The 23,448-nt window shown below is 38.1% G+C and overlaps 1 protein-coding gene across 1 annotated transcript in view; it reads left to right on the forward strand.

The window, feature by feature from the left end:
* The window catches only part of PLCZ1 (phospholipase C zeta 1), a 47,871-nt gene extending 24,782 nt beyond the window's left edge, over positions 1-23,089 (forward strand). The window contains exons 7-14 of the mRNA XM_005680805.2: positions 895-1,044; positions 1,610-1,852; positions 3,687-3,834; positions 10,100-10,216; positions 11,601-11,773; positions 17,419-17,542; positions 21,348-21,497; positions 22,947-23,089. Of these exons, the coding sequence (XP_005680862.2) occupies positions 895-1,044; positions 1,610-1,852; positions 3,687-3,834; positions 10,100-10,216; positions 11,601-11,773; positions 17,419-17,542; positions 21,348-21,497; positions 22,947-23,032 (1,191 nt within the window). The 3' untranslated portion in view covers positions 23,033-23,089. The remainder of the gene's footprint in view (positions 1-894; positions 1,045-1,609; positions 1,853-3,686; positions 3,835-10,099; positions 10,217-11,600; positions 11,774-17,418; positions 17,543-21,347; positions 21,498-22,946) is intronic.

Here is a 23,448-nt window from a genome sequence, read left to right on the forward strand (position 1 = left end):
ATGTGGAAAGAAAGAAAATAATTTTGAATAAGATCTCCAAATGAGTGATATTCACTATTTTGTGACAAATTTAAAAGTTACAGTGGTGGAAAATACCTTTGTAGAGTCACTTTTAACCCACTTCAGTAATCTTGCCTAGAGATTCCCATGGACAGAGGAGCCTGGTGGGCTACAGTCCACAGGATCACAAAAAATAGACATGACTGAAGTGACTTAGCATGCACACAGACACACACACACACACATACAAAGTCACTTTTACTTACTAGATATTCTTTCTAATGTAAAACCTGGAAATATGTTTATCTTTGTTTCTAATTATAATACAGTGTATTTTGATATAGAATTTAAAATAGAAAAAAGTAGAAAATTAACATTTTCTCTAACATATCAGTGTTAAAGTTTTTCCTAAAAATATCAAAACATATATATATAGTATATATATATATATACTTTGTAAAGTAAAAATGTAGAATCTTACTTTTTGGCAACTTGTTTTTCTGCAGAAGACTAGATCATAGACACTGATTTCTATAGCAGTATATATAACTCTACTTCCTTTGTGACAGATCTTTATCATTCCTTTATATGAATATGCTATAATTTATTTTAAAAAATTGGGAGTTTTAACAAATTTATTTAAACTGTTGGGAGTTTCAGTTTTTTTTCACTATATTTTAAGTACAACTAGGACTAATTCACCTTTATATACAGATTTAATGTTCCCTGTTTTGTCAGACTCAAAGTATTTTCAGTTTAAAGAATAGGTAATTATTTTGCTAAGGTACCGAACATGAGAAGTTAGTTTTAAAATCAATTAAGTACTTCTATTAATTGCATTAAAGTTATTGTGGAGTTTTGATTATTAACTGTGGTAATGGTTAATTTTTTTAGGCATCTGAGTACCCAGTGGTGCTTTCTTTAGAAAATCACTGCTCCCCTTCCCAACAAGAAGTGATGGCCGACACTTTGCTCGCTACTTTTGGGGATGCCTTGCTGTCATATACGCTTGATAATTTTTCAGACAGACTACCTTCACCAGAGGTAATATTTTGTCTGAGAAGCTCAGGCTAAGAAAAAGCCTGCTGCTGTTATATTGGCCAATGAAACTAAGCTAGAGATCAATGAAAAATGCTTAGTTTTAATTATAGTGGTGTATCTTTGCAATGTTCCTAGGAAATAGCCCGTGAGTATTTAGGTGAATATATTTTGATAAAAAGGATAGTCTAGCGTAGTGTTAGTTGCTCAGTCATGTCTGACTCTTTGCAACCCTATGGACTGTAGCCTGCCAGGCTCCTCTGTCCATGGGATTCTCCAGGCAAGATTACTGGAGTGGATAGCCATTCCCTTCTGCAGGGAATCTGCCTGAACCAGGGTTCAAACTCAGGTCTCCTGCATTTCAGGAAGATTCTTTACCTCTGAGCCACCAGGTAGCTGAGAAACCAGCTACCTGGGTTTCTATTTGGTTTTTAGGACTATGGGAAAAAGAGCTACATATATTACTACTGTGGGCAAATTGAAAATATGATGAAAGACTTTTCAATGACCATGACAAGTGCAAATTTACCTGTATATGTATAATTGTATCTCTTTCAAATTGTTTCTGTAGGCATTAAAATTCAAAATATTAGTTAGAAACAAGAAAATAGGAACCTTACATGAAACCCTTGAAAGGAAAGATTCTGATAAGCATGGGCAGGTAGAGGAATTTGAAGAAGAGGAGGAGATAGAACAAGAGGAGGATGGAAGTGGTGCCCAAGAACCAGAACCAGTGGGTGATTTTCAAGATGATTTGGCAAAGGAAGAACAGTCGAAACGGGTGGTTAGAATCCCACTCTTCAGGAAAAAGAAGGTGAGGCAACATTTTGTGAAAATCTTACAAGTGATTGAAAAGTTGTTTTATTATTTTGTTAGTTGAGAATTTTTTTTTTGGAGGAAAACATCTTTTTCCTACTTGTAATCACTGTAGTTTATCATTTAAAATTTATTTGGGAAAAATTAGCAGTGGAAAAGAAATTTTAGAAGTTGTTATCTCTTTCCCGTGTTAGCTGTTCGTAAATTCTTTTTCTCTACAGCCAATAAATATTAGGCCTTCTTATATATTAGATGTTGTGCAGTGTACAAAAGATAATGTCTCTGCCCTGAAAGAGAGCTGTCAGAGACAAGAAAATCACTGTTTATATTATACAGTATTTTAAGTATACAAGTTAGCATGACAAAGGAAGGTATACAAGGTTGCAAGCAATACAAAACTAATTCAGCTGGTTTAAGTAAAATATGAATTAATTCAGCTGGTCCATAGAAATGAAACATTCAGGAAAGGGAATCTAATTTCAGGAATGATTGGTTAAAGTGTATTAAGCAAAGTCCACAGAATTTTCTTTATGCCAAGTTTGGCCCCACTTTCCTAATATGGGTGCAAGCCTTTGCAAAGCTTCAGTTTTACATGCTTTCAGATTCAAATCTGAAAGTCCTATCTATCATTCAGCTGCCCAAGCTGACTCCTTTTGGATCACAGCAAGCTGCTGTGATCCAAGCATGCACACATGCCTAGGTTGGTTACTGTTGCCAGGGGAATTTACTCTGCTTAGCCACGCCCACTCCACATGATCAACACTTAAGCACATGGATTGAGCATTGCTGGCAATGTTTTCCTGAAAACGCACACACACACAGACACACACACATATATTTTGGAAGAGGCTAACAGAAGTGCAGACATGAAATTAGAAGATGCTTACTCCTTGGAAGGACAGTTATGACCAACCTAGATAGCACATTCAAAAGCAGAGACATTACTTTGCCGACTAAGGTTCATCTAGTCAAGGCTATGGTTTTTCCAGTGGTCATGTATGGATTTGAGAGTTGGACTGTGAAGAAGGCTGAGCGCCGAAGAATTGATGCTTTTGAACTGTGGTGTTGGAGAAGACTCTTGAGAGTCCCTTGGACTGCAAGGAGATCCAATAAATCCATTGTGAAAGAGATCAGCCCTGGAATTTCTTTGGAAGGAATGATGCTAAAGCTGAAACTCCAGTACTTTGGCCACCTCATGCGAAGAGTTGACTCATTGGAAAAGACTCTGATGCTGGGAGGGATTGGGGGCAGGAGGAGAAGGGGACGACCGAGGATGAGATGGCTGGATGGCATCACTGACTGGATAGACGCAAGTCTGAACTCCGGGAGTTGGTGATGGACAGGGAGGCCTGGCAGTACTGCGATTCATGGGGTCGCAAAGAATCGGACATGACTGAGCAACTGAACTGAACTGAACAGAAGGGCAGAGAATATAGATCCTGGGCTGGAAAAGTGTACAATAGTGTGCTATACAGCAGAAGTTATTCCAAAATGTTAGATCACATTGGAAATAGTCTAAAATTCCTGAACTTGTAAAATTCGTGAGACTAAACTAAGACCTTTGGGAAAAGGAAATAGAGGTAATTGCCATCTTCAGTACTTACTGCATGAATTTAGATTTTAGGTTTAGATTGCCTGGTAAGTAACATCAAATGCTATTATCATTGAACATATTTACATTGACCAAATCCAAATAGTTTTTGAGGATATAATCTTATGAAAAAACTAAAATCATTGATTTGAAAGCATATTTTCTTTATTAGAAAAAGAATTTTTCAAATGATTAGTGCAAAATTGTGAAATTGTTATTTTTTTTTGTTTGCATCACAAAGATAAAAATATCTATGGCCCTATCTGATCTTGTTATTTATACTAAAGTTGAGAAGTTCAAAAGTTTTCATCATTCAAATCTATATCAACAATTTAATGAAAGCAACTCTATTGGGGAGTCCCAAGCCCGAAAACTTACAAAGTTGGCAGGTAAATTCTTATAATTCAAACAGAGGAAGTGTTTAAACAAGTTATATTCACTTTTAAGATGTCAAAATTGATCAACAATGTTCATAAAACTATGTTTTAATACAATTTCAACATATTTAACAGATTTTAAAAAAGGTTATGTGCCTCAGGTCACTTTACATTTTATTTCACAGAACTGAACCGTTAATTTACTTCTCTAAGTCATGGAAGCTTGCTTGAGAATGTCCAGTGTGGACACTTTGTTGGGGGGTGAGCAGCTTATATGAGAGAGTAGAGAGTGACAAGGTTGCAGAGGTGGGCAAAGCTAAATTACAAGGAACTTGAACTTTGTAAGTGAGCAGAAGATTGAAGTCTCAGGAGTTACATGATCCCTTGTATGTTTCTGAATGATGCCTCTGTTAGCAGCGTAAGAGTGATGCTGGCTGAAGATGATAAAGGCTTGTTGTTCAGTCACCCATTTGTGTCAGGCTCTTTTGAGACCCCATGGACTGCAGCATGCCAGGCCTCCCTATCCCTTACCATCTCCCGAAGTTTGCCCAAATTCACGCCCTCTGCATCGGTGATGCCATCCAGCCATCTCATCCTCTGATGCCCTCTTCTCCTCCTGCCCTCAATCTTTCCCAGCATCAGGGGCTTTTCCAATGAGTCAGCTGTTCACGTCAGATGACCAAAATACTGAAGCTTCAGCGTCAGCATCAGTCTTTCCAGCGAGTATTCAGGGTTGATTTCCCTTAGGATTGATTGGCTTATGGCAGTGAAATTGAAGCCAGGTGAACTTTGTGGACATCTATGAATGAATGAATACCTAGTCATTCAGTTGTGTCTGACTCTTTGCGACTGTAGCCTACCAGGCTCCTCTTTCCATGGAATTTTATAGCCAAGAATACTGGAGTGGGATCCTACTCCATGGGATCTTGCCAACCCAGGGATCAAACCCGTGTCTCTTGTGTCTCCTGTGTTGGTAGGATTCTTTACCACTAGCAGAAGTGGGCTTCTATGAGGTAGAGATAAATAGACTGGAAGCTGCATCTCTAAAGTGAAGAAGGAGGTAAAAATTGTACCCAGACCAGGCTGCCAGCTGTGTACCTACAGAGGAGCCATTTGTCTCTGAATCTTGTTTTCATTGTCTCCAGACTCTAAATCTGAGGTGCGTTATTCTACGTGGTACAGCCCGAGATACAACTGTTAGGCCTGGGAAAAAGAATGGGAAGCAGACTCTGCCTTGTTCTCAGACTTACACGGTGGGAAACATCATCAACTTGGAGCTTCCTTGGTGGCTCAATGGTAAAGAATACAGCTGCCAAAGCAGGAGACTCAGGTTCAATCCCTGGGTCAGGAAAATTCCCTATAGAAGAAAATAGCAACCCACTCCAGTTCTTTCCTGGAAAATCCCATGGACAGAGGAGCCTGGTGGCTACAGTCCATGGGGTCACAAAAGAGTTGGGCATGACTTAGTGACTAAATAACTGTTATCAACTTAAAAAGGAATGGTCTGTTGGTAGGGGAAGTCTTTTCTCTCTTACTCCTCTTGAGTTCTTGTGACTGGACTAATTATAAAATTGATGCCAGACATATTGACAAGAGAAAAAGAAACAAAATTTAATTCATAGAAATGAGAACCTAAGAAGTGACCAGAGTCGGCAGCTTTTATGCTTTCCAGACAAAGAAACAAACGTGTGAGGAACTGACAGGAAATTAGTGAAAAATATAAACAGTTTGAGCTTGGGGTAGTAATTAAATATGGCACCAGGTTTATTTTTATAGGCTTCTCAGCTCCGAATTCCCTATCATTGGTGGAAAGGATGTCCTACCTTCGAATACAGGGAGTGTACCTTTCACATGAGAGATTTATTTACTGTTTTGAAAGAGAAAAAGAGGGAAAGTGTCCCTCTTGCACTGGCCATTGCTTAACTTTAATCTAAAATAATCAGGTTGTCACTGAGGCACATTTTGAGGCAGCCACAGTCAATGAGAATAAGGTGACTTGCCATATCCTTTTTAAAAACTGCAATCTACTATCTTATGTAGAAGCAGAAAAATCAGCACCTCCAAACCTGCAAAAGAAAACTTGAGAAAAGCTCCCGACTGTTCGAAAATGCAGATTCTAATATATATGGTGGTTTACCTCATTGGGCTCGCCATCGGTGCTTTAGGGTTTTGAGGCATGTTTTAACTCCTCTCCTCAAAATGCCTGTTAGAAACATGCTGGATATTTTAGGGCTTGTTGGTTTTTGTTGTAAACTGAGGTTTGTGACCAGAAATCTATTCAGTAGCTCTACATGGCAGTTAAAAGAATAGAATAGAATGAAATGGAATGGAATAGAACTAAATAATAGAATATAGAAGAGTATATTGTATACAGGAAACATAAGTATTATTTTATAAAATGTGTGTGTGTGTGTGTGTATGTTGGATTGTGATATAAAGTATATTTTTACTGTGAAATATTGTGAATGGAGTTTGAATTTGACCTACTTTGCTAGAGTCCATGATTTCAAACTATAGGATGGTTTTTGTTGTTGTTCATGCAGTTGGGACTTCTGGGCCAAAAGTGGTTATAATTCTCTCATTCTCATCATATTAAACACTAGATCAGTATTTGAAAAGGGACTGAGTAGAGTTATAAAAGGTAGCATCACCATTTCTTTGGAAAGAGTATAGAGCACTTTTCTTGAACCAAAAGTCAGTTCAGTTCAGTATAGTCGTTCAGTCCTGTCCGACTCTTTGTGACGCCCTGGACTGTAGCATACAAGGCCTCCCTGTCCATCACCAACTCCCGGAGCTTGCTCAAACTCATATTCATCAAGTTGGTGATGCCATCCAACCATCTCATCCTCTGTTGTCCCCTTCTTCTCCTGCCTTCAGTCTTTTCCTGTATCAGGATATTTACCAATGAGTCAGTTCTTCACATCAGGTGGCCAAAATATTAAAGTTTTAGCTTCAGTATCAGTCCTTCCAATGAATATTCAGAGTTGATTTACTTAAGGATTGACTGGTTGGATCTCCTTGCAGTCCAAGGGACTCTCAAGAGTCTTTCCAACACCACAGTTCAAAAGCATCAATTCTTCAGCGCTCAGCCTTCTTCACAGTCCAACTCTCACATCCATACATGACTACTGGAAAAACCATAGCTTTGTCTAGATGGACCTTTGTTGGCAAAGTAATGTCTCTGCTTTTTAATATGCTGTCTAGGTTGGTCATAGCTTTTCTTCCAAGGAGCAAGCGTCTTTTAATTTCATGGCTGCAGTCACCATCTGCAGTGATTTTGGAGCCCCCCCAAAATAAAGTCTGACACTGTTTCCACTGTTTTTCCATCTATTTGCCATGAAGTGATGGGACGAGATGCCATGACCTTCATTTTCTGAATGTTGAGTTTTAAGCCAGCTTTTTCACTCTCCTCTTTCACTTTCATCAAGAGGCTGTTTAGTTCTTCTTCACTTTCTGCCATAAGGGTGGTGTCATCTGCATATTTGAGGTTATTGATATTTCTCCTGGCAATAAGCAGGATGCTTATTTAACTTATATGCAGAGTATATCATGAGAAATGCTGGGCTGGATGAAGCACAAGCTGGAATCAAGATTGCTGGGAGAAATATCAGTAACCTGACCCAGAGGGATGGTAAGGGGAGGGATGTGGAAAGAGGGTTCAGGATGGGGAACACGTGTACACCCGTGGCGGATTCATGTTGATGTATGGCAAAACCAATACAATATTGTAAAGTAATTAGCCTCCAATTAAAATGAAGAAATTTAAATTAAAAAAAAAAAAAGCAGGATGACAGCCTTGACCTACTCCTTTCCCAGTTTGTAATCAGTCTGTTGTTCTATGTCAGGCTCTAACTGTTGCTTCTTAACCTGCATACAGATTTCTCAGGAGACAGGTAAGTTGGTCTGGTATTTCCATCTCTTTCAAAATTTTCCACAGTGTTGTGATCCAGACAGTCAGAGGCTCCAGTGTAGTCAATAGAGCAGAAGTAGATGTTTTTCTGGAACTTTCTTGATTTTTCAAAGATCCAGTGGATGTTGGCAATTTGATGTTTAGTTCCTGTGCCTTTTCTAAATCCAGCTTGAACATCCAGAATTTCACAGTTCACTGTTGAAGCCTGGCTTGGAGAGTTTTGAGCATTACTTGACTAGTGTGTGAGATGAGTGCAATTGTGCGGTAGTTTGAGCAATCTTTGGCATTGCCTTTCTTTGGGATTGGAATGAAAACTGACCTTTTCCAGTCCTGTGGCCACTGCTGAGTTTTCCAAACTTGCTGGCATATTGAGTGCAGCACTTTCACAGCATCATCAGTTAGGATTTGAAATAGCTCAACTGGAATTCCATCACCTCCACTAGCTTTGTTTGATGCTTCCTAAGGCCCACTCGAGTTTGCATTCCAAGATGCTTGGCTCTAGTACATAAGTAATGATTGGTCAAAGATGTACTACTGCTGCTGCTGCTAAGTCACTTCAGTCGTGTCCGACTGTGTGACCCCATAGACGGCAGCCCACCAGGCTCCCCCGTCCCTGGGATTCTCCAGGCAAGAACACTGGAGTGGGTTGCCATTTCCTTCTCCAATGCATGAAAGTGAAAAGTGAAAGTGAAGTCACTCAGTCGTGTCTGACTCTGTGCGACCCCATAGACGGCAGCCTACCAGGCTCCTCCATCCATGAGATTTTCCAGGCAAGAGTACTGGAGTGGGGTGCCATTGCCTTCTCCGAAAGATGTACTACAAGGAGGTCCATCATTCTTAAGATATAATAAACATCTTTAATTTTATTATAAGGAAAAATCAGAAACAAGTTTTCATAAACATGAATGCTTTTCATTAATCTAAAAATAATGTCATAGGTGAATGTTATTGAAATGGAATGGCTTTCATGTTAGTAAGTCAAAAATGGAAGTTTGTAAAAGAGAGTTAACAATATGATTCAATTGAAGCATAAGTATATACCTATGTCAGAATAATGGAAATATATATACCAAGAGGTTATCAGGGTTATTAATAGAGTGATGAGATTATATGTTGTTTTCTTATATTTTCTATTTTGTTTTCTTATTTATCTAAAATAAACATCGCATTGGTGAAAACATAGCATGTTTAATTTCTAAGTCTCAGAAGTAACAAAATCAGATTAAGGATATTTAGTGATCATTCATGTTTATCAGTTTGTAGATGAAAAAATTTAAGACCCAGAAGAGTCCATGTTTTATCGAAAGGTAGACATCTAATATAGGACTAGATAAGGAATTGTAACAGTTGGACACAAAAAACACATTTATACATGAGTAGCTTCAAAATGAATTTTTCCTCAAGGAGGGTATAGCCTCTAGAAGTGAGTTAATTAAATTTACTGTGATCACTATTAACTCCAGTAACTAATTTTTTATCTGACCATGCATTTAGGAAAAGAGTAGCATCTAGGATGAGAGTGGCAATGATTCTGCTCAAACTTGACTAGCAAATAGAGTGGGTGTAGGCAATAACCATTTCTTCCACGACTCTCACCATATTAGCTGAAATAGATGTGGGAAGAGGATCTATATAGGGAAAGAGTAAAAACACTGGAGAAATATGGAATCTGTGGTAAAAAATTTGAGGGGTATCCAATGGTGATTTTTGTTTAGTCACTAAGTCGTGTCTGGCTCTTGTGACATCATGGGACGCCATGACCTCCTCTGTCCATGGGATTTCCCAGGCAAGAACACTAGAGTGGGTTGCCATTTCCTCCTCCAGGAGATCTTCCCGATGTAAGGATTGAACCAGAGTCTCTTACATTGGCAGGCAGACTCTGTACCACTCTGTACCTGGGACAAACGCATATATACACACAGTCTGTTTCAACTTCTTTATAATTCCTATACATATTCTTTAAGTGTCTACATATATTTTTTACACATTTCTATTTATTCCATTTAAGTCACTTAAGATTCAAAACTAATTTACACCATTTACCATTATGGATGGTATTTTATTTTGGAATTTTATATGCTCTGTGTCAATGTGAAATTAACTTGGATGTGAGAAAAAGAAACATGTTATTCAGTTGTTTCTTTCTTCAAGTGAATGATTACATAAAATTGTAAAAAAATTATTATTAACTTTTCAATAACAGTTGAATTATACCATGAAACAAAAGCATGAATTTATTTTGATTTTCATGAATTGCAAATACTTTTGCCAAGACAGTAGACATCAAAATTGTAGAATTAAATAAATATATAGACATAGTAGTTTATTTGAAATATTTTGTAATATTTTAATATATTTGTTTTTCAGCCAGGGAATTTATTCTTCACACCAGGAAGTTCATTACCAGAGTATATCCCAAAGCAACAAGAGCTGACTCTTCTAATTTTAATCCTCAAGAATTTTGGAATGTAGGTTGTCAAATGGGTATGTTATATAGAATACTGAGATTTGGGTTTATTTTTTTTTTTTTGTTTGTTTGTTTGTTTTTGCAAAAATAAGACAAAATAAGTTCATTTTGTGAACTAATAAAATATTCAGTTTTATTTTCAAAGGAAAAGAGCTTCCTTTGAAAAATTTTTGACCCGGGAAGTTTTGGAGTCAAGCACTGATGAATCATTGACTTCAAAGGTTGAGTTTATTCTTAAATGGGTTGCATGGGATAAACCTGCTACTGCTAAGTTAGTTCAGTTGTGTCCGACCCTGTGCGACCCCATAGACGGCAGCCACCAGGCTCCCCCATCCCTGGGATTCTCCAGGCAAGAACACTGGAGTGGGTTGCCATTTCCTTCTCCAGTGCATGAAAGTGAAAAGTGAAAGTGAAGTTGCTCAGTCATGTCCGACTCTTAGCGACCCCATGGACTGCAGCCCACCAGGCTCCTCCATCCATGGGATTTTCCAGGCAGAGTACTGGAGTGGGGTGCCATTGCCTTCTCCGAGGATAAATCTAGGTAAGGGAATTTAACATGGAAGTTAAATTCATGAAGAGTTTGCATGGGAAGTGTAGGAAGGGGAGAAAGAAACTGAAAATGAACGTAAGAGGACAGTGAGGATCAGGTGCTTTGCATGAAAGATTTGATAAGGGCCTCTTCAAATCAAGTGACCTGTGCTTTTTGTACTTTAATCACTTCTGAACTCATAATATTGAAAAATGAGTAATATGCTCTGTTATTTATCCTTGTCAGACCCTCCTTATTCCAAACTGATCAACTGGTATGCCACTGGGACTAACCAGTTAGAAAGTGCCAAGTGTTAACTCTTCTGTTACTGAACTGTGGCAAGGCCAATAGGTTTGGGTGGGCAGTGGGGGGCAGATGGTGGTACTGAATACCACCGGTGTCTGTTTATCAGGCTATATGATGTTGTCTGTATGTTTTAACAACAATTATCGCTCTGCCTGTTCCTCTCTTTCTCAAGAGATAACAGTACCCCTTTAGACTTGAAAGTTTATGATACATTGGTGTCAACCCTTCCAGCATTTAATGTAGTGATTTTCTTTATTCTCATATTTCCTGAATGTTATCTGACATGTACATTGCTATTTTATAATCTGTGCTGTGTGCCATTTTGATTTTTTAACTCAAAAGCTGTAGAATAATTTACAGACTAAGTTCTGAAACTCACCTTCATCTGTTAATGTAGACATGGCAACAACAAATGTTTAAACATCATGAGTCTTTTGGTAAACACTTGCTCTTAAAATGTTCAAAGATATATAATCCATCATTAGGTTTCACTCAATTGTTTAACTATGTTTCTTTAGATATTCCCTCATTTCCTGACAAGGTCAAAATACTCTTTTCCCTTATAGTGGCCTTAAATTTCCAGACCCCTGGTCTCCCTATGGATCTTCAAAATGGGAAATTTTTGGATAATGGTTGTTCTGGATATGTTTTAAAACCACGCTTCCTAAGAGATAAAAAAACAAAGTTTAATCCACATAAAGTACTAATAGACAATAATCCACTCACACTTACAATAAGGGTAAGATTACTTTTGCCTTTTTTTCAGTTATGATATAAGCTAGGTACTACCCATTGATATTTTTAGTTCCATTGATTTTCCTTATTACCTTTTATTTATTTATTTATTTTTTAATTTTATTTTTACTTGATTTTACTTTACAATACTGAATTGGTTTTGCCATACATTGCCTTATTACCTTTTAAATTTCTGTTAATCTTTTCAGGTATTGTAGGTGGATGGTATTGCAGCATCTTGCCATATCTTTTTGTTGCCTTTTTGCATGAATGAAAAAATTCAAAAAGTCGCATTGTTCTAATTAGAGGAACATGTCTAGTTGTTCTAGGGAATAGCTGGGACGAAGCAGCCATCTTTTCTGACCCCTTCCTAATCCACACAGATCTCACTGATGTGCTTCTGTGTGTTTCCTCTTTTCTTTTTCAATCTACCTCCAAGCAATTCTTTCTCACTTTCACTTGTGGGTTCCTCTTTTGTTGTTATTCAGTTACTAAATCATGTCTAACTGTTTTGCAGCCCCATGGACTGTAGCCCACCAGGCTTCTCTGTCCATGGGGATTTCCCAGACAAGAATACTGGGGTGGGTTTCCATTACCTTCTCCAGGGGATCTTCCCAACCCAGAGATTGCATCCACATCTCCTGATTTGACAGGTGTTTTCTTTACTATTGAGCCACCTGGGAAGCCCTTGCATGCTTAGTTGCTCAGTCGTATCTAACTCTTTGTGACCCCATGCACTGGAGCCTGCCAGGCTCCTCTGTCTATGGGATTCTCCAGGCAAGAATACTCAAGTGCGTGGCCATTCTCTTCTCCAGGGTAGCCCCTATGTGCCCCTAAAATATTCATGTTGCCAAAGGCTTTTTCTCAATCCTCATCTCAAACGAAACATTCTGTTTGTATTCTTTTATACACTTTCCTGGTTTCAACCACAAACATGCTCATATTGCTAATCTGACTTCATTTTTTGACTCTAAAGGCTTATTTTTAAATGGCCCATCTAGCATCCCTACCAGTGTTCTGTCAGACTTAAAATATTAAAGCCGAACATCCCTTCTTATTTAACTTTCTTCTATTTTATTGAAATCTCAGTGAATTGAGTCAAATTCATTTATTCCGTTGACTCAGGCCATAAAATTGGGAGCTATTCTTCTCTGCCACATCTCCTTCATGTCCCATGTCTTATCAGTCTCTAACTTCTGTACATCTTACTTTAATTGTCTTTTTTACTCATTCCCTTGATCTGATGTCATTTGCTGCTGTCTTTTTTTTTTTTTTTAAGGAATTTGTTAATCTGTCATCACCTCTGTTCCTTTTGTTTCCTAAGGGGTTTTTAGATAGCCTGTCCCAGTCATCCTGACCCATCTTCTACAAGTCAACAAGAGAGATTTTGCTGAGGGTAACCTGATCATGTCTACTTAATATTTATTTGTGTCTCCTGATTGTTTTCTTAGTCTGGCTTTGTCCCACTCCTCTAGCCTCATCTCTCACCACTCCCAGCCTTTTAACCCATTTTGAAACCATATGGAAGCCTTTTTTTCTTTTTGGTCCTCAATGGCACCTCTAGGTACTGCATATGCTGTTTCCTTTGACTGGACTACTCTTCCATTCTTCATCTGCCTGTTGCATTCTGACTCATTATTTTCAAGACTTTCAGAGTCACTTCTTTTTGGAAACCTTTTCCGGTGCTAAGTTGCATTTCTTTTGAAGTTTTCTTCTGTTTTTCCACGACACCCTATGTTGTTGTTGTTTAGTTGCTCAGTCATGTCCGACTCTTTGGCAATTCCATGGACTGTAGCTACCAGGCTCCTCTCTCCATGGGTCTTCCCAGGTAAGAATATTGCAGTGGTTTGCCATTTCCTTTCCTGGGAGGTCTTCCTGGCCAAGGAATTGAACCCACATCTTCTGCACTGGCAGGCAGATTCTTGACCACTGAGCCACCAGGGAAGCCCATAAAATCCTATACATGCATGCATTATGGCACTTACCACACCGCAAGTTATAATTATTTACTTGTTATGCTTGTCTTTCTCCCCCGGCTTGCCTGAGGGTCCTTTAAAAATGAGGACTATGTTTTGTTCAGTCCTTATCCACAGTCACTGACACAACGTATTTGCTTAGTACATGTAGGTTAATTTGGAAAAGCGAAGTTGGAAGATAGCTGGTATGCACAGATGTTTATAAATGCCACCTATTTATACTCCAAAAGGGGCTTAAGTGACATGATGTGAAAGAGGTAGGGTTAATGATTTTCCTAGGAAGCTGCTCTCATAGCCACGTGGGTCTTCCCCTCTTCTAATTGTTCTAGGGAGCTTTGTGATATTTGCACAAATTGTGGAGAGCATGATTTGAGAATCAGAAGGCCCAGTTTTGCCATTATTTTTCTTAGGTCCTTGATAAAGTCATTCAGCATTTCTGGTTTACTCTTTGTTATCTGTAAACAGAGAACTTTGGATTAAATCGGTTATTTTCAAGCTTATAAAAACTATGCAATCATTTCCTAAGTTTAAAGTCTCCTGAGTAAGACCACCAGATGAAAGCAAGAGCTATCTGGTTGACCAATAAGGGTCGTCTGCTTGACATCCATCCTCTGCAGTGGCCCTTGAAGGGACTTTGTGAATTGAAGTGTACAAATTATTCGAACAATAAATCTCTTAAATTCTATTTCAGTGCTCATATTCAATTATCATTATTACTTAGTTAGCAATTTTTTTTTTTGTCATGAGTTACACCTCCCTAATAAAAAGGATATATTGCCCAGAGGGCTGATAGTCAGCTGATGCATGGGTGTTCAGTCGTTGTCATGTGTGACTTTTTGGGACCCCATGGACTGTAACCCACTAGGCTCCTCTGTCCATGGAATTCTCCAAGCAAGAATACTCCAGTGGGTTGCTGGGCCAATTCCATGCTGATCGTTAAATATTTGTGCAGTCACTCTGGTTTCTAGTGGGTGCTATACTGTGTGGAGGTAGGAAAGGAAAAATTACACGTTGGCATGTTTTTCTTTTCTCTTCCCTCCTTTTTTCTTTTTAATAAACTTTTATTGGATATGCCCTAATTCTTTTTCTTTTTTCATTTTTCCCTTTATTCAAAGTTATTTATTTGTTCCTATTTATTATAATCTTCAGAAATTGAAATCATGTCTCAATTTCTACATTCGTGGTAGCGCAGTTGGTAAAGAATCTGCTGACAATGCAGGTGACCCTGCTTTGATTTCTGGGTTTGGGAAGGTCAGCTGGAGAAGGGATAGGCTATCCACTCCAGTATTCTTGGGCTTGCCTTGTGACTCAGCTGGTAAAGAATCCACCTGCAATGTGGGAGACCTGGGTTCGATCCCTGGGTTGGGAAGATTGCCTGGAGAAGGGAAAGGCTATCCACTCCAGTATACTGGCCTAGAGAATTCCATGGACCATATAGTCTATGGGGTCCCAAAGAGTTGGACAGGACTGAGTGACTTTCCCTTTCACACTTTATAAATTAGTACACATCAAATGCTGTTCTTTTTTATTTAGACTTTGTTCCTTTTGTTCAGTTCAGTGGCTGTCGTGTCCGGCTCTTTGCAACCCCATGGATTGCAGCATTCCAGGCCTCCCTGTCCGTCACCAATGCCCAGAGTTTACTCAAACTCATGTCCATTGAGTCGATAATGCCGTTCAACCATATCATCCTCTGTCATCCCCTTTTCCTCCCACCTTCAATCTTTCCCAGCATCAAGGTCTTTTCCAATCAGTCAGTTCTTTGCAACATGTGGCCAAAGTATTGGAGTTTCAGCTTCAACATCAGTCCTTCCAATGAATATTCAGGATTGATTTGCTTTAGGATAGACTGGTTGGATCTCCTTGCAGTCCAAGGAACTCTCAAGAGTCTTCTCCAACACCACAGTTCAAAAGCATCAATTATTTGAAGCTCAGCTTTCTTTATAGCCCAACTCTCATATCCATACATGACTTCTGGAAAAACCATAGCTTTGTCTAGATGGACCTTTTTTGGCAAAGTAATGTCTCTGCTTTTTAATATGCTGTCTAGGTTGGTCATAACTTTTCTTCCAAGGAGCAAGTGTCTTTTAATTTCACGGCTGCAGTCACCATCTGCAGTGATTTTGGAGCCCAAGAAAATAAAGTTCCTCACTGTTTTCACTGTTTCCCCATCTATTTGCCATGAAGTGATGGGACGAGGTGCCATGACCTTCGTTTTCTGAGTGTTGAGCTTTAAGCCAACTTTTTCACTCTCCTCTTTCACTTTCATCAAGAGGCTGTTTAGTTCTTCTTCGCTTTCTGCCATAAGGGTGGTGTCATCTGCATATCTGAGGTTATTTATATTTCTCCCAGCAATCTTGATTCCAGCTTGTGCTTCATCCAGTCCAACATTTCTCATGATGTACTCTGCATATAAGTTAAATAAGCAAGGTGACAATATATAGCCTTGACGTACTCCTTTCTGTATTTGGAACCAGTTTGTTGTTCCATGTCCAGTTCTAACTGTTGCTTCCTGACCTGCATATAGGTTTCTCAAAAGGCAGGTCAGGTGGTCTGATATTCCCATCCTTTTCAGAATTTTCCACAGTTTATTTTGATCCACACAGTCAAAGGCTTTGGCATAGTCAATAAAGCAAAAGTAGATGTTTTTCTGGAACTCTCTTGGTTTTTCCATGGTCCAGCGGATGTTGGCAATTTGATCTCTGGTTCCTCTGCCTTTTCTAAAACCAGCTTGAACATCCAGAAGTTCACAGTTCATGTACTGTTGAAGCCTGGTTTGGAGAGTTTTGAGCATTACTTTGCTAGTGTGTGAAATGAGTGCAGTTTTGTGGTAGTTTGAGCATTCTTTGGCATTGCCTTTCTTTGGGACTGGAATGAAAACTGACCGTTTCCAGTCCGTGGCCACTGCTGAATTTTCCAGATTTTCTGGCATATTGAGTACAGCACTTTAACAACATCATTTCCTTTGTTCCTTAAAGTTAAATAAATCTGTGCTTCAACAATTAGCTTGAATAATAGAAGGTGAAATAAAATTATTATTAATTACTTTGTTAAACATTTTTCTGCTATTCAATCCCTAAAATATGTATATATGAAATAATTGATTTTTCAAACCCAGATGACTTATAATAATATAGACTACAATGGATAAGGTGAAAATTCATGATAATTTATACAAACATGTAAATTATATTGTCAGAAAATGCTATCATAGAAAATTATGTGGTGCTTTTTCATACATTTCAAGTAATGTTTATAGTTTCCATTTTTTCTGTTATTTATAGACTATACAGATTTAAAAATAGTTCAAGTTATTGGAGTGCTCAGTCTGTCTTATAGCAGAATGGGGTCATAATATTTTTAAACATTGCTTTACAACAGTCATAACAAATGCTGTTAGAATAAAAATATATGTTCGACCATAAATATTGGAGAATGTGGATTCTACTATAATCACATCTGGGTCAAATGGAATAATTTGGTAATCATCTTTTGATACTTAAGTTGAAATTTAACTCAAAAAGGACTAAAATTTAAGATTTGCCTTGTTTTCTATGTTGTTTTTTGGTGGGACTTGACTTAGTTCATCATAATTTTTGGAAAACATTTTATTTTGAAAGTTAGCAGTGATACAGTTTGTTCTGCTGAATTCTTGAACTTACTTATTTTTGTGCAGCTCATCAGTGGTATCCAGTTGCCTCCCAGTTATCAAAACAAAGCTGATACCTTAGTGATTGTAGAAATTTTTGGGGTTCCAAACGATCAAATGAAACAGCAGAGTCGTGTAATTAAAAAAAATGGTGAGCTTCTAATATATTTTATTGATCAGTCTGTTAGACTTCATGTTGGAAAGCTTAAAAATTATGTATTGATAGAGTTTTGATACATATTTACTTTTCATAAGGAAAAGCTTTTGCATTATGTTCAAGATGACCAAAGTATTATATGCAGCAAAAACAATTTGATAATAATGGTTGGTTAGATATAGTTTCAATTACAGATACAAAAATGTATCTGACCTGAAGAAGTAGTGTTTTTTCCATTTTTACTTCCTTTTTATGTTTTCCTGTTTGACCGATTAAGAGGGAGATTTTGACAGCCTCAAATCTATCTAGCTGCTAGCTTCTGTGCAAAATAAAAAGCTTAAGATTTCTCTGATATAGTGTGTTGCATAGTTTTACTTAACAGCTTGTATATTTTAGATCAAAGGTCTGTGGCTTCTGACTCAGTATGCCATAGAAACCTACTCATAATAGTATTTGGATTCATAATTCCGCCATTTTTGCCAGAAGGGAAATGTAGGAATGAAAGAAGTGACTTTGGTGAGATTTTCAGTGTGCCAGCATCTCATGACAGTTTACATGATACAGTACTAACACTGTTATTTATTCTCTGAAGTTAAAATCATTAAGAACATTAGAAAAGTATAGATGCTTGGGGCTGACTGTTAGTCAGATAGTCAGAATCACTCAGGAAGAGAACTTGCAGCTGATTCTTTGAGAGTAGAATCTTCTTTGAGTGAATATTCTCAAAGTATAGTGGACTTCATTTCAGAGTCTAGAAATATGCTCCAGGTTGAGTGGCATGGACAGAGAAGCAGGTGCAGTTTGAGCTATCTTTTTCTTCTTTGGTGATAATTCCCTCAAATCCAATGTTTGCCTCCTCCCAAACCCCAAATATTCCTCCACCTCAGCTTCTAGGAACAAAGGAGAGAAAAAAGATTTGGCAAGTTTTATTACCTCATCCTGTGTTATCATCAGGAAGGGATATTAGTAGTAACTCCCTGCCTTATTTGGCTCCCGTTAGAGTTGAAATGGCAGTGTCAAGAAACGGTAACTGCTAATATCAGGAAGCTTCTAGTAACCTATCCTTTGTTCTCTCCATCCCCTTTACTTGAGCCTTCATGACTAAATGCACAGAACATTAATTTATTCCATGCATCCCTTATGTAATATTGTGATTTTAGCTCCCATTAGAAATTTGATTGCATCCCTGGCTTTATGGGAATATACCTGTAAAAATTCATTTTGGTTCTCAGACATTATTGAGCCTATCATGTTAAAAGCCTGATTCTAAGTATCAAAAAACTTAAAATCTCTATTAATTGCATTCTTATGTATGCCCCAACTAATTTTATTATAGATAGTTTATAGTTCAGTATGGAATATGAGATGTAAATGAAATTGTTATGAAAGAGTCATTAGTGCTTTAAAGAAAGTACAAAGAATTGTATGGAAGGGGCAAATTTGAAGATGGTTCTTGGCAAATGAGTAGAATTTTTTTTTTTTAATAGAGATTGAGGATAAGGGAATTTTCTTTCTTTCTTTTTTCTCCATTTTTGGCCACACTTTGAGACTTGTGGGATCTTATTTCTCTGACCAGGGATTGAACTCAGGTGATGGCAGAGAAAGTGCTGAATCCTAACCACTGTTCCTCTAGGGAATTCCCTAGGATAGGGTAATTTAAGGCAAAAGTACTAATATGTGTGCTAAAACATGGAGAAAACAAAATTCAAACACGTCAGCAGAAAGTACAAAAGTTCAAATACAGTATACTTAAGGAAGATTAGTTGTGAGATAAAACGAGAGATTGACTTTGGGGATGGCTGTGGAAAATCGTGAAAGCCATGACACAGCATTTGAAACTTTCTTTTCTGTATAAAATGAAGAAAATTAAAACTTCTAAATAGGGCTATACAGCACTAAGAACTGAGTGTTAACAGAGATCGTTTCTACAGAGTAGAGAGGAAGTAGTATGAGAGAGAGAGATGAGAAATACAGGAGAGAGTCAGGATGTGGTTTCACAGTGACACGATGCAGAAGTCAAGTCTTAAAGATGGGCTGCACCATCAGAAAAGGAATGGAGGATGCACGTGAGGAAGACTGGCAGGACTGAAAGTGTCGATAGCCGGACGAGAAGGGTGCTGAGATGGCCTAGCTACTATGGTGATGGGAGTGCATTGAAAGACATGAGCATCTGGGAGGAAAACAATCACGTCTACGTGCAATAAGGAAGTGATTTTTTAGAAATATTTATTCATTTGGTTGCATCAGGTGTTAGTTGCAGCATGGAGTATCTTCGTTGTGTCATGTGGGATCTTTCCTTGTGGTGCTGGACTCTCTAGTTGTGGCGCAGGCTGTGGGATGTGCAGGCTTCAGCAGCTGCAGCACTTGGTCTTTCTAGCTGTGGTGGGTAGGCCTCGTTGCTCCAAAGCATGTGCGGTCTTAGTTCCCTGAACAGGGATTGAACCTGGGTCTCCTGTACTGCAAGGTGGATTCTTTAACCACTGGACCACCAGGGAAGTCCTGTGATTTTTACCTATATTTGTAACTATCAATTTTTTTTTAATTTGACAACTAAAGGACTTTCATATATATCTATATATGATTTTATGTGTGTATGAAAGAAAGAGTATGGTCAAGCAGGATTAGAAGACAGAGAATAAGTTAGCATAAGAATTTTGTGCAGACATTTTGCAGTGTCTATAGAGATTTCACTCTTAAACTTGTTTCCTGTACTTCACTGAATTATTTCTCTATTAGGGCAAGGTAAGATGGTCATTATTTCAATGTGAGTCAATTCATTTAGTATTTTCACTAGCATTGACTGCATTCTGAATTCCTACCTAGTAAATGTGCACTGTGACCACAGATACACCATAGAAAGCATAGATATGGTATAATTAGTCACAGATACTTCAATATGTGCTGAAACATGACACAAAGGACAACTCTATGGAGGTAGCATGTGTACCATTGCCTTTGTACATGAAAAACAATGCATTATTTTTCCCTGAACTTTTTTTATTAAAGTAAGAGCATTTATTTGATCTGGATGAGAATTTCTTGGTTCCATTCAATTATGCTTAATTTTTATCTGATTTGGGTCACACTGTAAAGCAATTTGGATTTCTTGTTTGGCAGGAGAGTATTTGGGATGATCTGTTTCGCTAGGGACATAGATTACTCATCAATTTTGGATTTGAAAATAAGCATTTAATCAAAAGAAGGATCAAGAGCTGACTTTAGAGCAAACATTAGTGAGCTCTCAGTCCAACTGCTGTCTGTAGTTCTTCCCATAATACGTCCTGATCTAGAAAAATGATGTTATATAACTTCCTGTTGTCTCAAGTTTTCTGTGTTGATAAAATACTTGAACACAGCAGTCATATTGTATAACAGTTACATGTTTCTGCTGTGAAATCAGACACCATTTGTTTGATTTCCTGCCCCACTACTTAATGGCTATTTCTTGAAGGCTATTTCATACACACACAAAAATGGCTATTTTTGAAGGTTATGAAACATCTTTGTGACTCAGTTTCCCATCTGTAAATGTGGATAGAGATAACCCTGGTGTGAGGATTAAGTGAGATTAAGTGAGAATATTGCCCAGCACTTGTAAATACCTAATAAGTATTATTATTGCCATTGTTATTTCTTTCTAATTGCATGCATTAAAGATTTAAGTCCTCTAAACCATCAGCTTTCATTATTACTACTAAAGTGTTAAAAATAAGAATTTTAAAGAACAGATATTAAGCATTTTCCCCTAGGAACAAAGTTTGATTTTTTTTTTCATTCTATCTCTTCCTTTATATTTCAGCTTTTAATCCAAGATGGAATGAAACATTCACATTTGTTATTCAGGTGCCAGAATTAGCATTGATTCGTTTTGTTGCTGAAAATCAAGGTTTAATAGCTGGAAATGAATTTCTTGGACAATATACTTTACCAGTTCTGTGCATGAACAGAGGTAATATTCTGAAAAGTAAGAAGACTGTGCTAATATTTATGTATAACTTGAGTTAACAAAGAGACTCTTTGATATACCAAATAGCTCTCTTCATGACAGTCAGATATGTAAAGGAAAAAATATATATATATTGATATACTTATCTCTATCTATCTATATATATTGATATAGTTCTTCCTAGTGGAAGTATAGAAGTATGTTCTGATACAGAAGGGACTAGGGACTGGGAATGCTAGGTAAACTAATTAAACAAACTTGACTTATATGAAAATTTCTCTGCATGGATTATAGCTCTTTTGTTTCAGTTAAGAGTAGGCATGACTGCCATGAAGGAATGAAGGATGGGAACCATTCAGAAAGGAGAAGCAGTGACTCTTTTTTTCCACCTGAGAGGAGACAGGGAGCCCAACACTCTTATCTTGACTCTTTTCAGAGCTGCCTTGCAGTCACCTCTCTGGGGTGATTTACAGTGTGCTCCCAATTTTATCCTTATATTTGCTTTTCTAGTACCATCTGAGATGTACCTAGGAAACAGCTTTTCTGAAGCAGAAGAGTGATGGCTAATTTTGGAGATGCAGCATTTTCGGGGTGGCGGGAGAGGTGGGGAAGTATGAGCTGTGTGGTATTTAGTATGATGCTGGAGTAGAAACGTCAAACATTTTGTTTTGGAGGAAAATGAAGATACATGATGGAATATAGCTGCATAGTCCTAGTTTTTATATGTACTTTATTATTTCTTGCTGGGAAAGATTGAAGGCAAAAAGAGAAGGGGGAAGCAGAGGATGAGATGGTTAGATAGCATCACTGACTCAATGGACATGGATTTCTGGCACAACAATAGGTAGTCCAAGACTTGACATGAGACAGTCAATTTATATCTACCCCAAGTATGAGATTCAGGAGAATACAGTGCATTCTTACAGTTAACACTGTAGCTACTGCTGCTAAGTCACTTCAGTCGTGTCCGACTCTGTGCGACCCCATAGACGGCAGCCCACCAGACTCCCCAGTCCCAGGGATTCTCCAGGCAAGAACACTGGAGTGGGTTGCCATTTCCTTCTCCAATAAATAAAAGTGAAAAGTGAAAGTGAAGTCGTTCAGTCGTGTCCGACCCTCAGCGACCCCATGGACTGCAGCCTACCAGGCTCCTCCATCCATGGGATTTTCCAGGCAAGAGTACTGGAGTGGGGTGCCATTGCCTTCTCAGTGGAAAATATTTTGGGCATCCCTATAGCCCAACTCATGGACATGATTTTGAGCAAACTCCAGGAGATTGTGGTGGACAGAGGAGCCTGGCATGCTGTATAGTCCATGGGGTTGCAAAGAGTCAGACATGAGTTAGCAATTGGACAACAAACAGTAAAGCATGTTATTTCTCAGGAGCCCTATTGGGGCCCCTGCTGATGAATGTATTTGTATTGTGTTAATCAGATGTGCTTCCTTTTGCAGGTTACCGTCGTGTTCCTCTGTTTTCCAAAATGGGTGAGAGTCTTGAGCCCGCTTCCCTTTTTATTTATGTTTGGTACATCAGATAGCCACTCATGGTACTTGACATATCATTAGCTTACACATTGCAATAAAACAGTCTAGAATGAATGTCTAGATATTTTTTCCTTTAATGTAAAGAAAAATAATTATTTTGAAGTACTGAGCAAATTCACTTTTAAATATGCAAACTAGAGCAGTAGAAACAAAACAAAAGCTTCAGCGGGTCCTGACTCAGTGTGACATCCTTGTCAGCCAATTTCTCTGGCCCCTCTGCATCTGAGGCTGCTCTTTCAACTTGCTTGTATCATGTTTAATTAGTAGAATTCACAAGTTTCTAAAATATGTCTGAGTGAATAACATATGTTGGCAAATATTTGGAGGTATAAAAGAAATGTGAAATCTAAGAGAGTTTTAACTTCTAGACACTCACGAGTGCATATTGTAATGGGAAGGAACTGGATTC

The sequence above is a fragment of the Capra hircus genome, chromosome 5 (genome assembly GCF_001704415.2).
Source record: "Capra hircus breed San Clemente chromosome 5, ASM170441v1, whole genome shotgun sequence".
NCBI classification, from domain to species: domain Eukaryota; kingdom Metazoa; phylum Chordata; class Mammalia; order Artiodactyla; family Bovidae; genus Capra; species Capra hircus.